A 16,253-nucleotide genomic window follows, 5' to 3' on the forward strand; every position below is an offset into this window, starting at 1 on the left:
CGGCCCCCGAACGGGCGGGGCCCTCAGGGCCGCCCCGGCCGGGCCCGCGCAGGCCCCGCCGCGCCCGGCCCCCGCCGCGGCGGGAGGCGGAGCCGAGCCCAGCTGACACCGGCGGAGGGCGGTGCTGCAGTGCGCGGAGCCGCCGATCGCCGCCGGAGCCCCGCGGCTGCTGCTCGCCGTGAGCGCGGGTGCCGGGGGAACGGGGACGGGTGGGGGACGGTGGGGTGGGCGTGGGGGGAAGAAGAAGGCCGCCGCCATGTTCGGGAACCGGGGAGCGGAACGGGCGGGGCCGGGACTCGAACCGGAGCCGAGGCCGGGGACGGAGGCTCGAACCCGGGTCCCCGGGGACTCGAACCCCATCCCGCGGGGGGCACAGGGGCGCGCGGGACCCCCGGGGCTGTCGCGCTCTCCCCCCTCCATTATTCCCCCCCCCACCGCGCGCGCGGGGGGCCGGACGTGACTGGCTGCGTTCAATTTGTCACGCGGCCATTGGCTGGCGGGGGCGGGCGGTGCGTGACGTCAGCACGCGGCGCTGCGCGGCCGGCGGCCATTTATAGGCGCGGAACGGGCGCTGCGCAGCCGGAGCGAGCGGGCGGTACCGGGAGTACGGGCGGCTGTATCGCGGCCCATCCCAGCGGGAGTGCTGAGAAACCCCCCGTAGAGCGCCGATCCACTTTCTCCGAGCGCCCCTTCGGCCGCCGCTGAGCTTTTTGTTTCTATTCGCGCAGCGCCTGAGCGCCCCCGCCCAGCTTTGTTCTTCTTGCGGTCCCTGCGGGTAAGGCGCGGCCAAGATGGATCCTTGTCACACCGAGGAGACCGAGGGCGAGATCCCCGGCCTGGGTAAGGCCCAGCGACGGCGGGCGGGGACGGGGTGGTGGGAGGGAACGGAAGGCGGGGGGGGATGGGCGATGGGGCCCTCGCGGTGCCGCGGAGGCCGCACGGAGGCCTCACGATGGCGCGGGGGAGGGGAGGGGGGGCGGCGGGGCCGGGCCCGGCCGCGTGCGCCGCTCAACCCCCCCTGCCGCGTGCGTCGCGTCGGGCGGGGCCGCGGGGACTCTCCGGGGTCGCTGTCCCGCCTCCACCACCGCTGCCGCGCCCGCGGCTCCCTGCCCGTGCTGGTGGGGGTGGGGGTGAGATCGCGAACGAGATAAGCGTAAACTACAGTTTATTACAGGTCTAACGTCCAGCCCTAAGTAGCGTAAATCCCATGGAAACGGCCACTCAGTAAAGCAGAAGTTGAAAGTAAAGGTTTCTGGACGCCATAACAGTCTCGTCTTAAAATGGTGAACCCGTGCCAGTTATTGCAAAACAACCCCGCTCAGCGCCTGCTATCTGTTTACTGGCTGTCGGCCTCTGACAACCGCTGAGCTCCCCCCCGGGGAGAACCACTCAAGAGGCAATATGACTTTAAAGTCTTTATTAAACAGCAGAAAATATACAGGAAAAAAACACCATCAAAACACCCCATATTTCTTCTTTTTAGCTATAAAAAAAGGTCTAGCAAAACCCACACAGCTCAGACAAGGAAAAGGAAAAAAACAAACCCCAAACCATGTTTTACATTTCTGGCTTGCTTTAAAATAAGATATACATGTAATGCATTTGTAAAGTAAATTTTTGAACACATATTATTAGGTGAACTTCAGGAACTTGTAATTCGAATTAATTTTCGTCTTCTAAAGAAGTCAGGAAAGACTTGACCTATAAGAAAAAAAACCCGCATATATTATTTGGTGCATTAAAAGCTAAAGTACCAGGCTTTTTCTTTTCTTTGTGAAGAAATGGTTTGTTACTATAGTTTTGCAGTGATGTTTTGTCCCTACGTTTAATTCATGACCTGAAATGCATGTAGCCTTTCAGAGGGGCAGGTGTAGAAAATGCCATTTCTGAGTGTTCAAAACAAAGCTGTTAATTGCTGGTTTCCATGAGGATGTAATGACAAATACCTCCACAACTGATGACTGAGCGCCCCTTCCCAGTTTATTTAGAGCTGTTTAAATGAGGGAATGAGGCTCGGCTTTAAGGAGTCATTCTTCAGTAATCTCAAATTGATGGCCCAGAACAAGATGAAGAAAATGGAGTTTGCTAGGAGAGCACTTCCTCATGCTTTTAAGTATTAGAAGGAGGTTTTTTTTTCCCATGGACTGGTCAAACAACTCCACCAGAGTTTCTTTTGGCATTTACTTCCCAAGTCTTGCCTTTCATTGGAACTGGTAAATATAATTTTGACTCGAGCAACCTCTTCATTATCACCTTGTTTCCTCAAATGGTTGTTTTTACTCTCCCTCCCAACTCTGTTTGGAAGTGTCACTGCTTCACATGATAACCTCAGAAGAAAAGCAGATACAAACCTCCTGATACTTACTTTATCAATCAGGTACTCCTGTTTAATTTTGTCATTCTTAAAATCTTCATTAACATCCAAAACTAGAATTGGAATCTCCTTAATGTACTCAAAATCAACTCTGTTAAATAGAAGAACATAGTTTGAGTAAAAACTACATAAAATATGGTGTATACAAGACCTCTGCTCTTGATTACCATGTGCACTCAAGATGTTAAATCTGATGCCCATAACTTTAATGTAAAGCTCATGTCAAGTTTGTCCTTAAGTGGTCTTTGTATATTTCACGAATGTAGACTCTTAGTATCTATCTGTAATGTACAAGGGAGGGAAGACAATTTTTTACCTTAATTTCCTTTACCTCATTCTTGTCACGGAATCAATTACCAATTACTGATTTTTTTTTTAGATGAAGTATTTTTTAAAAAATATCTCCTGTGTCCTGTGTCTTCCCCACTTAATCCACTTACCAAGATGTATTTTTAAAGCTTCCTTTCACGAGGATGATCTCTTTAACAGGTTAGAAGACTGGTATTTAAAATGTATTTAGACATAAGCAAGACCATTTTGGCCTCAGTTTAGGAACAGATGGGAGCAGTAGTTAGTCTTTCTTACATGTGTAGAAGGCATTTCTAAAACGCAGTACGTGTGCTGAGCAACATTCTAACTTGTGCTTGCACACTTCTGTGTTCCTATTAAAAACACAGGAAGTGCTTGCTTACAAGTTTGGAATGAGTACATAACGTGAACATTTCCAGAATTCCACTTCTGCCTCCTAAGCATTTGGGTCATCCTATGTGAAACTTCTGCAAGTAGATCAAGCTGATAATGTACTTTTCCTGGAATTGTAATGCTTCCCAGCCAGTAGAATATTTTGGGCTCCTCTAGGGGAAAATCTAGGGTTTGCTTTCGTGTTCAGAGATCCCTTAAAGAGTCAATAAGGAAGTAGAGATCACTCAGCTGCTCATTAGGTTTCTTGTGTGTAACACATCTGCCAAAAGACTTTCTGATTATTGTTTAAGCTGAAGTTAGGATTAATATTTAAACTTTGTTGAAATACAGTACTGTTAGTTTAAAAGTAGCTGGGGCTTTGTCTGCCCCTTAAATTGCAACAGAAACTGCATGGTGGAGGTTTTAAATTAGATGAAGTTCCATCTCTTGAAATCTGAAGTGGGTGTAAATGTAAGTCTATCCAATTGCCTAAGTGAAGCTAGACTTAGGCTAAACTCGATAAAACTAAGGCTTAATGTAGAAAAGAGCTTTGCCTGCAAGTTGAAACATGCTACAGAAAATGGATTCCTACCTCATAGTCCTTTCATGAAGCCAGGTTTCATGTTTATAGTGGAGGTTTTCCAAATACTCAAGCTCAATTCCTTGCTCCTCTTTTCTTCCTCTCATCTGTAGCCTTTCCATGCATTTCTGGGGGGGGGGAAAAAAAAAGTATAAACCTAGTCATTAATCGTGTTGGGTTAAATCAGCTAAACGGATCAAGTGGCCCTTAACTTGGAAGGACTAATGCTAGACATTAGTGAGCATTAATTTTAGCTGCTTGGCTGAACAGAAATGAGTTAAATCTATAATAACTTTTTAAAGTACCCTCTTAAGCCTCTGGAAAACAAAATTGGAACTAAAAAACCTCCATTTTTAGTGAGCATACCTGAGGCGTGGTTCTAAGATAGATCATGCCATCCAGTTCTATATCTGATTGAAACTGATTCAAGAGCCATGTGTGCCAGTCCTGATAAATAGACCACTCTGTTTCATTAATGCTTCCGGACTCGAACAGGTTAGAAGCAAACACGTATCTGCAATGAAAGACATCAGTCTCATGCCAGGAAGGATAAAAGTGAAATACCAATACTTGTCATTATAACAGAGTTATGGTATTGAAAAAAAATGTCTTAAGTCTGTTGCCTTGCAGATATTAGTTTAAATATAATTTCCTCAGCTCCATGTCTTTAACCTGGAAGCTGTTAATGTGAGTTCTTGCCGTGCTGTGAGAATAATTACCTGTCACTGTACACAGATCTTTCGAAAAATTGCACTGGATGTTCTGCTTCATGTAGCTTGGCTGAGACAGGTTTTAATTGTGCTTTTACTCGGCTCAAGCAAGCATAAGTCTGAAATGTGTAAGCCCATCTTGTGGGTTTGTCATACAGCATTTGAAGTAAGTTTCCTCCGCTCTTCTGAGATGTTGAAAGTTCCTAGAAGGCAAGAGAAAAGTTTTCATTAATTGTACTGCTTTTCTCAATCCAGAATTCTGAGATGTTTAAGTAAGAATTCATGGCTTTTTTTTTTTTAATTACTAAGAAAATGCTTAGGCATAAGATCTTTGAGACTTTTTCCTCAGGTGATGGTAGTTTTCATGACAGCTTCTTTGAGTAGTTTGAGTTCCAGATTTTAGTGTGATTCCCGTGAAGTAGGGGATGTGATTTGGAATGTACATTTAGTAGTATCTTGCCTTTACAATTTGAGTGCGAATGCCTGACCAACTGTGGTATGATAGTGGGGATGATCTGGCTGCTGCAGACTAAGTATAGCTGGATTTTGGCATAGCTCCCTGTCTGTGGAACTCCTTGCAGTTTCTTTTCGGCCCAAATCCTGCGCACCTACCTCAAACTCATCCTCGGCTGTCTGGATGTTGCACCATTTAGCGATGGGTTCGGGGATGATCTCCCACTCATCGCTGTGTTTCTCCAGCAGCCTGACAAACGTTGACTTCCCCGCAGCTGCGGAAAATGAGAGCGGTTCACAAGGGGCTGGGGGTCGTTTGCTCTGGTGCTGCTGATGGACAGGGGGTAGTTGGAGGGTTGCTAGCGGCTGCTGGGGCGCGGAGCCGGCCGGGTACGCCGTGGAGCAAACGGCGCTAATCTGCCGTGCCGGAGGGGCCGCGCCCGGCCGGGCGGGCGATAAGGGCGGCCGAGGAGCAGCCGACATTTTAGGAGCTGCCGTGGCGGGCGGAGCCTGGCAGGAGAGCGAGGGAACGGCCGCGCAGGCGCTGGGACTTGGCGCGGGCGGGAGAGAACGGGCGCTGCAGCCCCGGACGGGCTAGGGAGGCACCGAGGCTTTGTGCTTCCGAGCCCGCCCTGCGCCTTGGTGCGACTGCCGGGCACCCTGCCCGGGGGGCTCCCCATCCACCCCAGCCCTGCTCCGCATTTGGGTCCCGGTGCAGCTCTCCCTGCAGAGCCCCCCCCCCGCTGCCCGCAGAGCCGGGGGGATGAGTGCCGGGGCCGCCCCTCTCTCTCCCAGTCTCCCACGGCATCCCTTGGGTTGCTCCCGGCCTGACACCCCCCCCCCGTCCCCTCCTCCTCCTCCCGGGCTCCCCTACCACCCTGAGCCACCTCCCCCACCGCCGAGCTCACCGATGTTCCCCTCGATGGAAATCTTCCTGAGGCGCTTTTGGAAGCTGGATTCGAGGGAGACGGCGGGGCTCTGGCAGTGCCGCTTGGCGGGGGTGGACATGGCGGTGCCGAGCGGGAACTCAAGGGGTTCCCAGCTGCTCCAGCGCACTTTAAGCTTCCCGCCAGGCGGGTGGGCGGGATGGCCGCTTCCCGCCAGTCCTCCCCGAGAAGAGGCGGAGGCGCTGCCCCCTCCCCCGCCTCTCCTGCCCAGCTCCTGCTGCCGCGGTGTTACAGAATAGGCATTCTGCGAGTAAAATGGCGAAGAGGGCTTCTAGCAGGAAGTGACTGTAGCACGGTTCCACTTACTGATCTAATTTGCATTTTTGTAAACGAGTTCGCCATGTTGTTTGATTTACTTACGTAAACTTGAGCATGCACTTACAAAGTCAAAAAGCCTCTAGCTGTGGGGGTGGGGTAGTTGTTAGTAGTCCGGAATGCATGAAAGTTACGTGAGAGATGAGGCAATGTAGGCTCACAGTCGGTTTTGGTACTGACTGGAGAATAAACACTCCTGGATGAATAGTGTTCATCTGGAGACTACTCAGAGCAGCTTCTGGGCTCCAGATACCTGTGTCGGTGCTCTAGGAGCCTGCTTAACTCTAGGCATGGGTCCTCTATCACCTATGTAGACAAGTTGAAACATGAGCTGGTTATCCAAGGGGAAAAGGGATGGATGATTCTTAGATGAGTTATTCTAGTTTCCTCTTTCCTCCTCGGTAATACTGAGATTCAAGGTGAAATTAGCTAAGTCTGGTGTGTTTGGAGGAAATGGGAGGGAATTAACTTTTCCGTTCTTTTATGATAATTGTGACCCATTGTCTCTTCTTTCCCCATCTCCTCCAAACACACCAGGCTTCAGTGACCGAAGCGAGCAGATTGTTTCACGTGGGGTAGCGTCAGCCTTTGAAGCTGGTAAGTGCTAGTTCCCACGCACGGTGTGTGCAGCCAGAGCGCTCCGCTGTCCGCGCCGCGCGGGAGCCGGGCGGGGGCGCGCGGGGCACGCGCAGTGCGGTAGCGGCGGCAGGGCGCGCGGGGCCGGGGCTTTGTTCGGCGCGGCGGGCGGGCGGCGCGTGCGCACAGGCAGCGCGCGGGGTCTCGGGGGCGGGGCCGGGCCACACCGGGGCACATGCGCCCCGCGCCCGCCCCGGCCACGCCGCAGCCGTTCCCGTGCTCGGCGGAGGGCTCGCGGTGCTCACTACCCACTCGCCACACGCCGCTTTCTGCGAGCCGGCCGCGGGCGCTGCGCCATCGCCGGGGGCCGCGGGCCGGCCAGGGCGGCGTCTGGGACCGCGCTCTTTGTGCGGAGGAAGGCCCGGCCTAGCGGAAGCGGGAGCACCCGCCGCCATTTCCTAGCGCGCTCTCGCCACAGGCTCGCCCGCTCGCTGCCGCCTCACCGGGACTAGGCGCTCTCCGGACAGCGGATCAGGCTCGGAGCCCTAGAACCAGCGCGGAGCCCCACCATGTGTGCGTGCGGGGAAGGGGCAGGGCGCGGGCCGGGGGCGGGAGCGGCGCCGTGTGTGTGAGGCGGCAGCGCCCGAGGCCGAGGAGGATCAGGGAGGGCCGGGACATAGGCCAGGGGGGCCGCCGGGCGCTCTGAGGGGGTGCGGGTGGCGGCCGTGCTGAGCAGCATCTCAAAGAGCCCTTTCTGGTCTTTCCAGCAACCACAGAAGCAGAGACGGAGCAGAGCCTCACCCCCAATGTGATGCTCAACTCGGAGAGCAGCGAGGGATATGTGGTAAAGGTCCGGGGACTGCCTTGGTCCTGCTCCACCGAGGAGGTGCAGAGGTTCTTCTCCGGTAAGTGGGGCTGTGGTGGAATAAGAGGTGTGGGAGAGGGGCCGGGCTCTGCTGTCACTTCTGGGACACTGTGGCTGTGGGAGTGCTGTAGTGAGCAGTTCCAGGAGGATTCAGTAGCCAGTGCAGTTTGTAGTGCAAGAAGTGCTTCAGCCAGAATCTGATAAGCAAAGCCATGTTCATGCTGCCAGGAACTCAACACAAAGGGGCCTAGTCTTGAGTTGCTGTGATAGCCACAACTGCCTTTGCTTCTTGAGCAACTAGGAGAGAGAAGTTCCATTCTAAAGAAAGTTCAACCTGAAGCAAGAATTTTGGAGCTAAATAAGTTCAGTTCTTGTATTGTCCCAGTAGACTGTTGTTAAGTGTCTAGTGTGTGTGTATCCTTTCCCAAATTATTAGCACTCTGCAGTAATAAGTAGTGATAAATACATGCTTTCTGCAGCATCTGGAGCTTTTAAAACTGCTTCAGGAATTTGATGTATTTTATTTGGTTCTGATTTAGTTATTACACTTACACTGATTGTTACTATTCTTTACTTCATGCTGTTAAGAAAGTTAGGATCAAAAGCAGGTAGTATGCTCAACCTGAGGCAGAAAAGCTTTAGAAATAGCTATTTTGCAGTTATCCTTAATACTGATCTGTAGGCTTGACTAGAACAGTAACTGTAGTTAGCATTATAGTTATTTGGACATTTTAAAGTTGTAACAAGAATGCTGCCGGTTTGGTTGTCTTGATATAATTGATACTTGCACATTTTTGTTTTTAGGTTCTCTGAAACTTTCAAAAGAACACTGTTTCTGCAATAATTAATATAATTCTGGCCTTCCTGTTTCATTTTCAGATTGCAAAATCCTGAATGGGGCTTTGGGTATCCGTTTCATCTACACCAGGGAGGGCAGACCAAGTGGAGAAGCATTTGCTGAACTTGAGTCAGAGGAGGATGTGAAATTGGCCCTGAAAAAAGACAGAGAAACAATGGGACACAGATATGTTGAAGGTTTGACTCAGTCGGTCTAGTAACTGACTACATTGTGTTTGTGCTTGATGGGTTTTTGGTTAATTGCTTTTTTGTCTCTTTAAAATGCATGTGAAAGGACAAATGGACTTGCATATCATAAGTTGACTAGTTTCAAGGCAAATGACTTTAAAAATTCTTCCTTACTCCAGAATGCATTAATTCTAAGTGCCTTTTACAGTTTTCAAGTCAAACAACGTTGAAATGGATTGGGTTCTGAAGCATACTGGTCCCAACAGCCCTGATACAGCTAATGATGGTTTTGTACGTCTTAGAGGACTCCCATTTGGCTGTAGTAAAGAAGAAATTGTACAGTTTTTTTCAGGTATGTGGGATAAAAGTAGTAGCTATAGCACTATTGGTTTATGCAAAAAATCCCCAACAAACCAAACAAACATGGATTGCCCAATAGTACTTCCAACAGTATTATAATGAGTATTAAAAGTAAACCCAATTCTTCACTAGTTTTCTGGGCATGAGGAATCCTTTGGGTCACTACCTAAAGTACTTGATAAATAATTTAGAGAATGCCAAAAGGGTGCTGGAATTCATACTTGGTGGGACATGCTGTTCCAAGTTAGGATTATAGAAAAGTGTCTTGTTTTCCAAATAAATATGAACAGTTCATGTGGGAGGATATTTCCACCCCCAGCCTTGGCTGATTTGCCTTGGTCAGTGAAGGATGAAGAATACCCTCACCACTGGGCTCTATGTGAGGAACAGGTTCTCAGTAAGGGCCCATGACCTCTTCCCAACATAGAGCTAGTATTGAGTGAAATTCAGAGAAAACCTGCTGAACTCTACCCAAGATTTACAGATTTGCCCCTTTCTCTTCCTATGGCACAAAAAGGCCCCACAGACCCTTGATATTGCCTAGCTCAAAGTTTTTATGGATGAAGAGATAATGTCTTGTTTTGACTAATTTTTACTTTTTTGCAGCTGTTTTATGTTTTACAAACTGGAATTAGACTATTAAAATGTTCAAGAATGGAATCTGTTGATTGTTTAGTATTTCACTTGTTTGTATTTTCAAAATACTAGATTTCTAAATGTTTTGCTGTAACAAGATTTGATTGAGCTTGCTGTTTTGCTTTAAAATACAGTAGAAACATTTCCAATTTTACAGTCTCAGAACTTGTTTTTTATTTTCTGAATTGGTGATGATCAAGCAATTTCTAAGCATGTGCATTTTAAGATGTTTTTTTCTTACATGGTGAAATAATTAAAACTTTATAGTTGTTAATGTGCTTAATATACAAAATGTCTCTTCTGTTCAGGAACTAATACTTAGAAATTACTTCATGATTTTTTTCTTAATTAAGCACTCCTAAAGATTTAAGAAAATCAACAAAAGCAATGCTGAAACATGATGTTTGCATAAGAGTAATTATTTTACCTGAGTGACTTCTAGTAAAATTACTTGTTCTATATAAAGCTGTTTAACTTGCTGTGTTTGAATTTAAGTTCTCTTTAAAAGTGCATCTTAAATACTTTCACAGAATTGACGAGGTTTGTAATAATGTGTGAAGTTCTTAATGCACCCTGCATTAGATGCCTTCTCTGAGGGGCTGTCCCTGACCCTCAGAGCATTTCTGAGCTCTGCAGGGTGGGTTAAGAACCTGAACTGAATGGTATGTGATCATGGAGCTCTTTGTTGATGTGCCTTTTTTATTCTGGTGTTCTAGAATCAACATACCATTCTCTTAAAAGTGTTTAAATTCTGGTGTTTTTAAAGCTATAAGAAAAAACTCATGACTGGGCTTGTGATGTTAATATTGCCCCCCTACTGGGGTTATTTGTCCTTGGGTTGAAGGGTTGGAAATCGTGCCAAATGGGATAACATTGCCGGTGGACTTCCAGGGGAGGAGTACGGGGGAGGCCTTCGTGCAGTTTGCTTCACAGGAAATAGCTGAAAAGGCTCTAAAGAAACACAAGGAAAGAATAGGGCACAGGTGGGGATGGATGGTTGGTTGGCTCTGTCACTTTTCTTATGGTAAACAATTAAATCCATATTCTCTCTTCTGAAAGCATTAATACCCCAATCAAAAGAGTATTTTGGTCTCTAACTTGGTAATAAGTAAAGGTATGGATTGCTACAGTGGATGTGGCACAGACTGTTTAGATCTACCCAAAAAATACAAGATAAAATTGGGCTAAACTAAAATGTGCTTTGACAAATGAGTAATAACAGGCATTAAAAACTATAGCTTGGAAATGACAAAGTTGAGAGACTATGGCTTTAACTTCTCAAATAGCACCAATTCTGCCTTTAGCTCTACAGACATGCACAGTATTCTTACTACCATAAGAAAATGTGATACTTTCTAAACTTGTTTTATAAATTGAAATGTAACGAATTTACTTACTTGTATTAATCTTCAATGTAATAAGCATAGCTTTCAAGAAATTGTCACAAAGGGTTTTTATTCAATTTTACTTGTGACTATTTTTCATTGAAGCATGCACCTTTTGCCTACGCTGAATCTCTGAAGCATAGGCTGGGTTCAGTAGTACATGCAGAGCTTTTTCTGGCATCCTGATGGGTTAAACTCTCGGTGGAGATCGGGTTTTTAACCCTCTGTTTCCGTTGCCTTGAGCAACAATGCTGAGTTGAGTGGACACTGGTCCCTCCTACATTGTTTGACTAACATTTTAAATTGGGGGGAGGTGGGTGGGATATCAACATTGCTCCCCCACCCTTAAGGTTGGGATACTGCAAAGTATGAGGAGCACATAAACCCTTCAGTAATTTTAATTTCTTGAAAATACTCTGATTTAAATGTAATGTAGTGCTAATAATAGAATGTCATTGCCTACATAATGTAAGGAAACCTGGCTTAATATTACTGCCAGTGTCAAGGCTATGACTAAATGGCTTGTTGTAATGTGAAGTTGTGAGGTGTTTGTGGAAGGAATCAAAGACTGACCTCTCCCTGTGCAAACACTTGTAGGTACATTGAGATCTTCAAGAGTAGCCGAGCAGAGGTGCGCACTCACTACGACCCTCCCCGCAAGCTGTTGGCCATGCAGAGACCTGGTCCGTACGACAGGCCCGGCCTGACGCGCGGGTACAACAGTCTGGGTAGAGGAAGTAGCTTGGAGAGAATGAGGCGTGGAGCCTACGGAGGAGGTAAGTGCACAGAGGCCCAGGGAGCTGCTCCTTTGAAAAGCAGCAACTCTTGGACCTGGTAGTGTCTCCCCAGCTGTGTATGTGTCCTTGGCCTTAATTCCTGTAGAAGAAATGAAATGTTGTAGTAGTTGTTGTTTGCAGTGTGTACTGTGTATTTGGATCTTTCTGTAGTCGAAATGAAAGTTTATTTGGATCTTTGTGTAGTTGAAATGAACATGTCCAATCTGTTTCTAGGTTATGGAGGTTATGATGACTACAATGGGTATAATGATGGCTATGGGTTTGGTTCTGATAGATTTGGAAGAGGTAAGGATCTCTAATAGGAACAGTAACTGAACTTACGACATGTCCCAAAAGAAACTAAAATACATCTGAAAGACCTAGAATGGACTCTTTTCTCCGCAGGGATGTCGGACCACAGGTACGGCGACGGATCGTCCACCTTCCAGAGCACGACCGGCCACTGCGTCCACATGCGGGGTCTGCCCTACAGAGCCACGGAGAATGACATCTACAATGTGAGTGCCACACGCTGCTCCCCAGTGCATGGCTTTGGGTGCCGGGGTCCTTGTGGGACACGGCCAGCTGCACTGCAGCTGGAGTGTTCCTCTGGAGAAAATGGCTTGTTGTAAACCCAAACTGTTGCATTGGTGCGTTTTAATCTGTGTGACTGTTCCATGTGTAGTTCTTCTCACCTCTGAACCCTGTAAGAGTACACATTGAAATCGGGCCAGATGGCAGAGTAACCGGAGAGGCAGACGTTGAATTTGCTACTCACGAGGACGCAGTGGCTGCTATGTCCAAAGACAAAGCAAATATGCGTAAGTCTGACTGCTTGGAAGAGGTGGCTTTAGGGAGCTGACAGCACTGCAGCATAGTGCATCTGCTGCAACTGGAATGCCAAAGATTTCACTGCAGCTTCACATGCAGTGAGACAAGCTGGATGGATTTGGTGTGAAATGCTCTCATGGGAAAACTTTCTTCTTCCAGAACACAGATATGTAGAACTCTTCCTGAATTCTACAGCAGGAGGAACTGGTGGTGCCTATGGCAGTCAGATGATGGGAGCAATGGGTATGTAACAGTCTCACTGCACTTGCAAACAAGCGCTTGCTGTTGAAGGAAGCTTGCTCGTTTGTGCAGCTCCTGTTTATTGTGTACCTGGCGTCAAAACTGAAATTCAACATTCTGTCTTAATCACACAGTCAAGGAATCGGAAGGGGTAGTCCAAGATTGGAACACTAGCACATTGCCAGGTACATATAAACCTTTTGGGAATACATTTGAGCTTTAATAGGTTGAATAGACATGTGGTGCTGTGTGTGGTGTGCCTGGTGGGATGAGTGGCTTCTTTTGGGAGTGTGGTAGTGCAAAATCTGGGAGATGCCTGTCCTTTTTATTCTCCTTCCCCTTCCCTATTGGGGATACCAGAACATGGTTCGGTGATGGAGGATGTATCTGTGGCACGTGACCTGCCATTCAAGCTGAGTCTTGGTGGTGAGAGAGAGGTACTTGGAATTGGGAGAAATTGAGAAATTGTCTGAATTGCTCTGGCAAACCCCAAAATTGTTTAAAAATCTAAAATGTGTGTTTTCAGCACAAGTCTTAAATGCCTGTTGCTGTTGTGCCTCTAAGACAGATACCCTCCTGACACCAAGCTGGGCTGGTTTCGGAGATGAAGGTGGGGTTGGTTTCTGGAGGGCTCCTTTCTTGAGGGTGTTGGGGTGGGGGTGTGTGGATATACTACTGCTTTTATAGTATTTGGTTACAAAATGTTTGTAGTTCTAATGCTAATACTGCAACTGCAGAAAGGAGTGTAGGCAAGTGATGAGGTGAAAAGCAGTTGTTTGTTTAAATAGAGGTATCTGTGTCTGAACCACAGCACTGCTGTGATGTGATGCACAGCCAGTCTGGAGCAGAAATAAGAATAATGTGCACGAGTGACTCCAGTTAATGGGCTGCTGTGCTTCTGCAAGGGCAGCACTCCTGTGTGAGGTCCCTTAAAGCCAATTTTAAGTCTTTTGGGTGTATAACAGTGCAGATCAATCCTGTTTAGTATAGTCCACAGAAATTGTAAAAGTAACTTCTAAAGTACTTGTTGCTGCTTGGTTGCAGGAATGTCTTTAGAAACCCCATCACTTTCCTTGAGCATGTTAAACTTCCCTTGGTGTGAGCAAGGTAGTGCCAGAGTGAAGGGTCTGTTGGTTGGGTGAGGGCTGGGTTTGTTGATGATGAGCTGATATTGACCGGCAAGTTCTTAATGTTTCTACCTTTAACTTAAAAGGGAGCCAATCCAGTTACGGTGCTCCAGGCAACCAGCAGCTGAGTGGGGGTTATGGAGGAGGATATGGAGGTCAAAGCAGCATGAGTGGCTATGGTAAGAGCATTTCTTTGCTGATATCCATTGGGCCAGGTGCAGCTGGCTTAGCACGCCCTTTATTGGTGTTGAAGGGTTGTGTTGTAACCTGGGCAGCACAGGCTCTGAAAGTTAAAGATGTGGCTATTGTGAATATTGGGGAATTGGGGGGGGAGTCAATTCAAAGCTGCAATGGGGATCTGTGGGGGGAAATGTGGAAAACTGTTTTGAAACGGGCAGGAAATGCCAGTCTCAGACTTGCATTGCTCTGATCACTTCTTAATCCAAAAGCTGGACACCAGCTTTGTTTAAACACAGTACAAATGGGGGAGGGGGTCATGGGAGGCTGGGTCCTCCCTGTTCCCCCAGAGCACTGGTAAAGCTCTGGCTTGGGAAGGGGGTGATGCAGAGCTCGTGCTGTGGTTGAACATCCGATAACTGGCTTTGGGTACGGAGCTGTAAACTGACACTTTGCAGCGTTGGGCACGGTAGACGGTATTTACGAGGTGGCCCAGCAAGGACAGGCGTTGGGGCAAGGATGCTTCGAGTCGGCCTGAGGCAGCTGTGAACCTGCTGTCGGTTTCCCCCTCAGACCCCGGGAGCCAGGGCGCCATGAACAGCAGCTACTACAGCAGTGGGAACCGCGCATCCATGGGAGTGAACGGCATGGGCGGCATGTCCAACATGTCCAACATGAGTGGTGGCTGGGGAATGTAACCAATCGCTGACTTTTGGTCACATCTTTTTTAAAAAACAAAAAAACAAAAAACTAAGTTTAACAGTTTTGCAATACAAGCTTGTGATTTATGCTTTACTGTAAGTGAATTCAGGATTGTTTTAAAACCTTTCGGGTTCAGTATTTTTGAACATACAGAAATGAACATTCATCTAGGATGTAATAACCAAGTAAAGACTATAACTGTTAAACAATTTGGAGCGTTTCTCAAGTTAGTTTTGTTGTAGGAGTGTATTTAAGCAGTAAGCGTATTTAGGTTTAAGCTGTTTGAATTATGTTAAATGTTGCTCTTATACCATATTACATCCAACACTGTTTTGAATACATGTTGAAAGAGACATGCTTTTTTGTAAAAAACCAATATAGGAGCTGTGTCTGAAAATCAAAGTGAACATTTGGCATGTTAGTTCTAGTTTATTTCTTTTAATATCCTGTAAGGCATGTTAAAGCTTTTTTTTTTTAAGTTAATGGGGGAAACGTTGAGACGCAATACGGCTACTTTAGGATTTTGGTCTTGGTGTTCGTATAAAATTCTGAGGCCTTGATTTAATCTTTCATTGTATTGTGATTTCCTTTTTAGGTGTATTGCGCTAAGTGAAACTTGTTAAATAAATCTTCCTTTTAAAAACTGGAACTCACTCCTTCTTGACCTCCAGCTTCTTGTAACCACACTTGCACCCATGTCCTCTGTGACTGTGTGCTCTTGTGCTGCAGCTGCAGAGCAGTGACTCCTCACAGAGCACTGACCCATGAGTGTTACAGTGACAACTTTGGGGGGAGCAAAGGAATCCACCCCGCAGGGTTGGGGGTCCCAGTGGGCGTTGGTTCAGAGCACTGCATGGCCGTGCCCTGAGAGGGGCTCTGGGCCCTAGAATGCTGGGGGTGAGGGGTGATTATGTACTTTCATGTAGGCATCGGTGGACTGGGCAGCTTACTGCAACCATGTTTCAATAAATGCAACTTGTCAAACATCCTGCTTAAAGATGTGGTTTTGTGAGCAACATAGTTACAGCTTCTTGAGCACTGCACCTTCCCCTGAAATAAGGAATCTGCTTCCATGCAGTGGCCCTACTGCTTTATTTCCCCTTAGTAATGAACCGTTTGTCCTGAAAGGTTAAGAACCTGAGGCCCCTTTCAACAGCGATGAAAACGCCCTCCTGTTCTGTAGCAGAGGAACTGTAAGGGTGGAATTCTGGGTACTGCAGCCATGGCTGTCTGCCATGGAAACAACCTAGTTCCTGAGGGGCATGCTGGCTGAGCCCAGCTCAATGGACTCGTGACTGCTGTGCCTCTGTCAGCTGGGGGTTGCCCCTGGGTTTGCAGTGTTCCACATGGAATCTCTGGAAGAAGCTCACTTGGTCAAAGCTGCTCTGGAACCTGGGACACTCCTGGGTAGTGTGGGTGCTGCTGGTGCCCGTGCACTGGCATAGGAATAAAAACTGCTTTGGGATCCTCAATGCAGTAGAGCCCAGGCCTG

At 47.6% G+C, this 16,253-nt stretch overlaps 2 protein-coding genes across 51 annotated transcripts; one reads left to right on the forward strand and one right to left on the reverse strand.

The window, feature by feature from the left end:
* Positions 1-62: 62 nt before the first annotated feature.
* HNRNPH1 (heterogeneous nuclear ribonucleoprotein H1) lies at positions 63-15,414 on the forward strand. 49 transcript variants are annotated; one of them, XM_056502759.1, is made up of 16 exons: positions 79-188; positions 729-840; positions 6,598-6,657; positions 7,404-7,541; positions 8,381-8,536; positions 8,736-8,879; positions 10,368-10,506; positions 11,506-11,684; positions 11,919-11,990; positions 12,069-12,202; positions 12,370-12,505; positions 12,675-12,758; positions 12,890-12,940; positions 13,282-13,365; positions 13,969-14,061; positions 14,518-15,414. In XM_056502759.1, the coding sequence occupies exons 2-16, from the start codon at positions 792-794 to the stop codon at positions 14,595-14,597; spliced, it is 1,599 nt and encodes a 532-aa protein (XP_056358734.1). In that variant the 5' UTR covers positions 79-188; positions 729-791; the 3' UTR covers positions 14,598-15,414. The 49 variants fall into 49 exon arrangements, with proteins under 49 accessions (XP_056358759.1, XP_056358744.1, XP_056358749.1 ...); XM_056502758.1 differs by having other exon boundaries at positions 79-178; XM_056502751.1 differs by having other exon boundaries at positions 79-178; positions 14,633-15,414.
* Positions 1,405-6,590, reverse strand: LOC130258975 (deoxycytidine kinase 2). Of its 2 annotated transcripts, XM_056502805.1 has the most exons (7): positions 5,707-6,590; positions 4,958-5,073; positions 4,355-4,548; positions 4,002-4,149; positions 3,648-3,763; positions 2,366-2,465; positions 1,405-1,701 (listed from the first exon to the last, which is right to left on the reverse strand). In XM_056502805.1, the coding sequence occupies exons 1-7, from the start codon at positions 5,804-5,806 to the stop codon at positions 1,663-1,665; spliced, it is 813 nt and encodes a 270-aa protein (XP_056358780.1). In that variant the 5' UTR covers positions 5,807-6,590; the 3' UTR covers positions 1,405-1,662. The 2 variants fall into 2 exon arrangements, with proteins under 2 accessions (XP_056358780.1, XP_056358779.1); XM_056502804.1 differs by lacking the exon at positions 5,707-6,590 and having other exon boundaries at positions 4,958-5,627.
* Positions 15,415-16,253: the final 839 nt, after the last annotated feature.

The sequence above is a fragment of the Oenanthe melanoleuca genome, chromosome 13, assembly GCF_029582105.1.
Source record: "Oenanthe melanoleuca isolate GR-GAL-2019-014 chromosome 13, OMel1.0, whole genome shotgun sequence".
In the NCBI taxonomy this organism is placed as follows: domain Eukaryota; kingdom Metazoa; phylum Chordata; class Aves; order Passeriformes; family Muscicapidae; genus Oenanthe; species Oenanthe melanoleuca.